The following is a 6,573-nucleotide window of genomic DNA, read 5'->3' on the forward strand; positions in this document are numbered from 1 at the left end:
ACTAATCTAGAACACTAAAAAGAAATAATATAAAATTGAATGAACAAAGGAGTGGGTCCTACACCGAGATGACTCGAAGATGCCGATGCGAGAGTGGCTTGACACTGGGATTATGCGCCTCAATTTTAAGTCATGATGGGGTGCAAAACAAACATGAGTGAACCAAGTTGATATGTATAGAGATAGGATCAAGGGACAAACATTTTGACAAATATTTTTACACTCTTTTTAAGCCTTTAGATCACATGACATCCAAGAGCTCTTATTTATTCATTAAATGATATGGATGCTTATGTAGATTTTAACTAACATTAAAGAAAAAATAAAATGAAAAACCATAAAATCTGAAAGGAATTGAAAATAAAATTAAATGGGAAGAAACCCTATGAGCGTGCAAAGAGAAAGAAGTAGAACTCCATCACTTGAAGCTTTGTCGTAATTTGTAATTTGGTTTTTTATTACTCCTTCAGATTTGTCTATATATACTAACTTGCATCGGGATAGGCTATAGATGTTTCCAGACGCCAGGCCAAAGTACGGGATTCTGCAGGTAATGTTGATATTATCATGAAACTAGAAGCTGCTGAAGCCAAGCTTCAGGAGCTGCAGTCTAGCGTTGCAATATTGGGAAAGGAAGCTGGTGCAGCTATGGCTGCTGTTGAAGGTCAACAACAAAGATTGACTCTTCAGCGGCTTCTTGCGATGGTAAAGGATTGCAGAGGTTGCAGACCCATCGGCAAAGAGAAGATGCAATGGAGTTCTACTCCTTTCTTGTTTGCACGCTCATAGGGTTTCTTCTCATTTAATTTTAGTTTTAATTCCTTTCAGATTTTATGGCTTTTCATTTTATTTGCACGCTCATGGGGTTTCTTCCTAGTTAATTTTATTTTTAATTCATTTCAGATTTTATGACTTTTCATTTTATTTTTTCTTTAATGTTAGTTAAAATTCACATAAGCATCCATGTCATTTAATGAATAATAAGAGCCCTTGGATGTCATTTGATCTAAAGGCTTAAAAAGAGTGTAAAAATATTTGTCAAAATGGTTGTCCATTGATCCTATCCCATATATATATATATAATACTGAAACAGTTATCAACATACTATCCCCCAAAGTTTTATGAAAACTCATAGCATAATAGGTGATAGATTTGCCGAAAACCCTAGCATGCCATAAAACCTTTCGTAAGACACATCTCGTATATAATGTGCTAACTAGCGGTACCAGCATCGCCCATATGCACAGAACAGTGCCTACACACGCTTGCCTGAAGGCAATATAAGTATCATCTCCCATACACACAGAACAGTGCCCTACACACGCCCGCCCGAAGGCAATATAAGTATCATCGCCCGAAGGTGGAATGGTGACCACTAGATAATCACAAAACGTTGAATATAATCTTTCCAACAGAAATACATATATCTCAAAAGCATCTGCATAGAATAGTGACCACTAGATAATCACAAAACGTTGAATATAATCTTTCCAACATAAATACATATATCTCACAAGCATCTTCATAGCATATAGTCATCTATTATATATACTACAAAGAACATAAGTTTGATAAAGTATGGTATTCCAAAATATTCTCAGCAAAGCATGATAATCATAAAGTGTAAATCTAATTTACTCATAAAACGTTTCATGAAACGTAACCATTAAATCATGTTTTTCATGTATGCATTCCTACTATTAAAATATACATTTTGGAAGGGGTCCACTCACAGATACTTCACCGCTGAAGAGCCACGCAAACTAGCGAAGATGGAAAAGCCACAAATAATTGCCCCTAAGCACATAAAGGGTCCAATTAATAAAATTCTATTAAAACGATTGAATTTGGGAACAAAAACTCTATTAAAAGTCAACAAAAGTCAACGTTAACGGTCAAAGTCAATGGTCAGCGTTGACTAAGTCAATCGTCAGATCGGGTTAATGGGTCCGGCTGAGGGTTAGTGGGCCGGTTCTATGGCCCAAAGGCCTAGGGTCTAATAAGGTTTTGGGTTTGAGGTTATTGGGCCGGAGGCCCAAGTTAGATGCCCCAATGGCCTGTCTCTCTCTGGGTTTGGGTTCAACAAGCCTGAGCTGGATAGCCCGGCCTAGGGTAAAAGGGTTATGGGTTGGGATTTTAATGGGTTTAGGCTCGGATGCAACGGCTTGAAGACCCAATTCTATACAACCCTAAGGGCTTGGTTCCGAAAGGGTTTAGTGGACTAAGGGTTTAAACATGGGTTGGGCTTGAAGGCCCACCCCAAAGCTCTAGGCTTAATGGGCTTGAGCTCCGGGTGTGGGTCGAAGACCCATTTCTCTTCGGGAACTAAGGTCGAAGCCTCCCGAGCTCTAGTCAACGACGATTGACCAAACTAACCTACGATCTAACACCCAAAATAAAGGTAGAGATGAAAGGGAGTGTTTGTTACTTGAGATTCGCCGTGAAACGGCCAGAGGTGGCCGAACTTGAGCTCGCACACCCACGGCTCACTAGACCTGGGTTGGGTGTCCTCTGGGTGCCCTGGAGCTTCCTGGAGGTGATGGAGAGAGAGAGAGAGAGAGAGAGAGAGAGAGAGAGAAGAGAGGAGGTCCTAGGTTTAAGGGTTGGTGTCTGTGGGGTGTGGGTTCGAAGGTTGGTGTGCGTGTGTGTCGATCAGGGGGAGTGAGAGAGTTCGTCCAAGAGAGGGAGAGAGTGAATGGGTGAACTCAGGGAAGGTGAGGGAGAGAGAGGTGTTGGGCCTGGGGGACCAAAATTCAGGGGTGGGCCCCTTGGCACACCTATTAGGACCCAAAAACAAAACCAACAATAAAAAATCCCACCCAAAGTGAAATTACGAAGTTACCCTTTTTTGATTTGTCAAAACCGGGACGGGTTGTTACAACGACGAAGCTTTTCGTTGACAAAAGCCTACTCTAACGACTAAATACTCGCAATCTAAATCCTTAGGGAGGCACTTTTTGCACAAATCTCGCAATGTAATTTTTTGTCACTGTATATACACCCCGACAAATTCTGAGCGTAGCCAACCAAAATAGTTTGTCGGCGAATTGTTTTTTTTTTTTTTAAATTTTATTTATTTATTTTGAGAAATGCTATGGAGACTCTCTATGGACTGTCTCTCATCTCATGTTTATGACATAAAGTTTTATAATGTTGACACAAAAATTAATATTAAACTGTAAAGTGGTAGAGAGTCTATGGAGAGTTCTACTTAGAGATAGTCTCCTTAACATTTCTCCCTTTTTTTTCCTTTTTTTTTTTGGTAGCAAATTAGACAATAAGAGAGAGTGTTAAATTAATGTCCTAGTTGTTATAAAAAATTAAGGGTAATGCTAGGAGACCAAATTTGAAAACTAAATTGTGTAAACCAAATGATGTACATATTGACAATTGAATTATTACTTAAATGTTGGTTAACATGCTTATTTTCTATTGATGACACATTATTTGGTTTAAAAATTTGATCTCCCTAACATTATCCAAAATTTAATATGTAATATTTGGTTAATATGTTGGGTACTCACCAGTGGGCAACAGTATCCCAATGTAAACGAAAGTTAGGACTCACAATGAGAAAGTTAACCTCTGAGTTCTTAAGCATCGATGTAGGAGAATAATAGATCTCCTCCAATGTAGAAGTGGTTAGGACTTCCCAAAATGGAGCCGATCATTGAGTCAAGAGAGAGCTCCAATATATGTACAGAAGAAGGGTGCTGATGCACAATGCGCAACCTTGTTTATTGGTGTAAAGAGAGAGGAGTTGTACCTCCAATATCAATATCATTTCATTTAACAGAGGGGAATTCTTGGGTGAGACTAGCTCGAGTTAGTTTTTCAGGCGCATATTTTCTTCTTCTCATTCTTGTCAAACTCCAACAGTACATTCGATCTAGCCGGTGTGGCATGGTTACACCCACTACTGTTTTATTTATTTTCTTATTTTGGACTCGGTGGACATTTTTATAATTTCAAGTTGGAAGAAGAAATTTTGTAGTGCTCTATTATGATGAGTACTGGGTGTTTGGAAGAGTTGTTTCGCCCATGGGCAGAGGAGTACTGTGTACGAGTGACACTGGTTGTAGAGAGATTTTACAATGTGTTCGGAATACGGGGCAATACGCCATATGTCATTATGCATATTGTATGTGCTCGTGTTACGGGTACACTGAAATATTCTCGTGGTTGTAGGGTCAAGGATTAGGGGTTTGAAGGATTTAAGGTATACTCATATTATATTATCCTTAATATTATCAAGGAATATCCTTAATCAAGAATGCAAACTAATCAATGGTATCAATGGTATAATTAACAACTCATGCAAAAGCCTTGACAGTACGTTATCAAAGTATATACGCTATAATTAATTTAATTCTTGATTTTTCGATTACAATGCTATAATTGATTTATTACATATAAGAATAGTACAATTTTTTTGTCTTTATTTAAAAATATAAGATTAATCTCTAACGGCTCTATATATCTACACTTACGGCATCATGCCAGCGACATAGGGCACACCGCTAGGCTGAATCCATCTATCACCGAACACGAACCTCCCAGCGGTGAAGTCCGCGGCGTGCTGAGCGGTAAGCTTCTTAATTCCACGCCATGTCGCCCTCTTGGTCTGGTCGGCACCGAGTCCCCTGTTGCCAAACTCACCGAACCAGCAAGATTGGTGATTGTTTGATCCAATCCATTCCATCCACCCTTCTGGAGCGATCACGTCATCGATCTGGGACTGCATGACGATTGCTCTTGCGTAGTTCTTCCATGGCCTGCCCAAGTATGCCTTGTTCAGGTCCTTCTCGTAGCCTGGTTCGCCAGAGATGGTGCAGTTTTGGAGGATGATACCCGAGGGAGAACGTCTGTCCAGTCTACCGTGGGCAGTCACCATGCAGGCCTGGTTCTCGAGTGGCTTCCTGACGATCATCTTGCAGTTTTGGAACACAGCGGCAGCATCACCAAAGATGAAGTCGATGGTTCCACTGATGGTGCAGTCGCGGTAGAATTGCCTGTGAGTTTGGGTGTATAGGGTGTCTTGGTACCCATCCATCTTGCAGTTGTAGAAGATGGACAAGTCTGACTGTACACGTAGAGCCACGGCTTGGTGTCCGACAGCTCCGGCTGTGTTCTCAAATCCAATGTCCTTGGCAATGAAGTAGTCTCCCACAACACCTACATATATAACGTACATACGAACCAGACTCTGAATCTAAACTATTGATAAAAGTAGAATCATGTTTGAATGACCTCGTACAAAATATGGCAATATAGCATGCACGTCAGATTGAATGTCTTAATTTATAGTTTGATAATAACATTATGTCTGATTAGAGAGATAAAAATTTGACTTACCGACTGTGGCAGTCTGCATTGTCTTGGTACCCTCTGCAAAGTTCTTTCTACCGGTAATAATGGTCTTAGTGGGGCCATCTCCTATAAGCATGACATTGGTCATGTGCTTATCAAACAGGACATGCTCCTCATACACTCCCTCCTTAACATAAATCACAAAGACCTTCACTGCGTTGTCCTTGGGGATATCCTTCAAGGCTTCGTTGACAGTCGTGTACTTACCACCCCCTTTTTTGGCCACCACCACATCGGGTTTCAGCGTCTGAGGAGTGGCGGTAGCGAGGTCGAGCCTTCGATTATCAATCCAAGCAGGAATGACCTTAGCCTTCTGGAACTTCTTCGCACCAGTTCCAGCTGTAGCCTCAAGGAGTCTGCGGCCGGATTTGACATTAAGAGCCCCGAACATCGTGGAAACTTGGTCGACCATGGCGAGGCCGTTGTTGGTGAGCTCCTGCGATGTCTTCAAGAACTCCCTCATCTTCTCACCGGCATCACCAGTGGTATTCTCGAACCCATCCAAGCAAGTCTGCTCGTATGTCATGGCAGCGCTGAGCCACACTTTGAGATCCTCCACGTAAAGATCGAGCTTGCTCATGTCGAAGGCCCCAATCCTGTCAAACGAGTCACCTAAGTCATCGATGGCGTACTCCAGGAGCTCCTTGCAGTTTTGGAGTGCATCTCCGGTGCTTGGGTCCTTAGCCAAATCCTTCAACGTGGTGGACTTCTCGATGACGCCGCGGAGCATGTCCATGGTGACTTGGAACCCTACTTTGATCAACTCTTTGGGATCGGTGACGTTACCGGCCGCGCCTGACAGGCTTTCCTCGCATGTCTTCTTATAGTCGGTGGGCTGGCAAATGGCCTGGATCGCCTTTGTGGACGTGGAGGTGTGGCCGTCGGATGACCCTCCGCCGCGGCGTGATACTGTGACCCCAACAGTTACAGCAACTACCATTGCCACCAGAATCAGGGCAGAGGCGCCGATGATGGCGAACTTTTTCTTCTTGTTAGATCCATCTGCTCCGCCCATGTTTGAATTAATATATATAAATAACTAAAAATCTAACTAATATTTTTTTTTTTTTTTTTTTAATATGTAGATTCTGGTGGCGAAAAAGAAACAAGGAAGATTTCTTTTTCAGGTGAGTTGCTGTAGAGCTGTTGGGGTCACTTATTGGGGCACTGAATAATACTACTTTTTGTGTCCCCTGCTTTCC

General features: G+C 41.7%; 1 protein-coding gene across 1 annotated transcript; it reads right to left on the reverse strand.

The window, feature by feature from the left end:
- Positions 1-4,361: 4,361 nt before the first annotated feature.
- On the reverse strand, positions 4,362-6,573 carry LOC137737876 (putative pectinesterase/pectinesterase inhibitor 21). Its single transcript, XM_068477449.2, has 2 exons — positions 5,357-6,573; positions 4,362-5,176 (listed from the first exon to the last, which is right to left on the reverse strand). The coding sequence occupies exons 1-2, from the start codon at positions 6,384-6,386 to the stop codon at positions 4,488-4,490; spliced, it is 1,719 nt and encodes a 572-aa protein (XP_068333550.2). The 5' UTR covers positions 6,387-6,573; the 3' UTR covers positions 4,362-4,487.

The sequence above is a fragment of the Pyrus communis genome, chromosome 13 (genome assembly GCF_041283825.1).
Source record: "Pyrus communis isolate YQ-2024b chromosome 13, ASM4128382v1, whole genome shotgun sequence".
Lineage (NCBI taxonomy): Eukaryota > Viridiplantae > Streptophyta > Magnoliopsida > Rosales > Rosaceae > Pyrus > Pyrus communis.

Excerpts from the sequence above, each read along its gene's own strand:
- LOC137737876 (XM_068477449.2), bottom strand. The coding sequence starts at position 6,386 with ATGGGCGGAGCAGATGGATCTAACAAGAAGAAAAAGTTCGCCATCATC. Across the intron at positions 5,177-5,356 it reads AATGCAGACTGCCACAGTCG|GTGTTGTGGGAGACTACTTC; the intron begins GTAAGTCAAATT and ends TTATATATGTAG.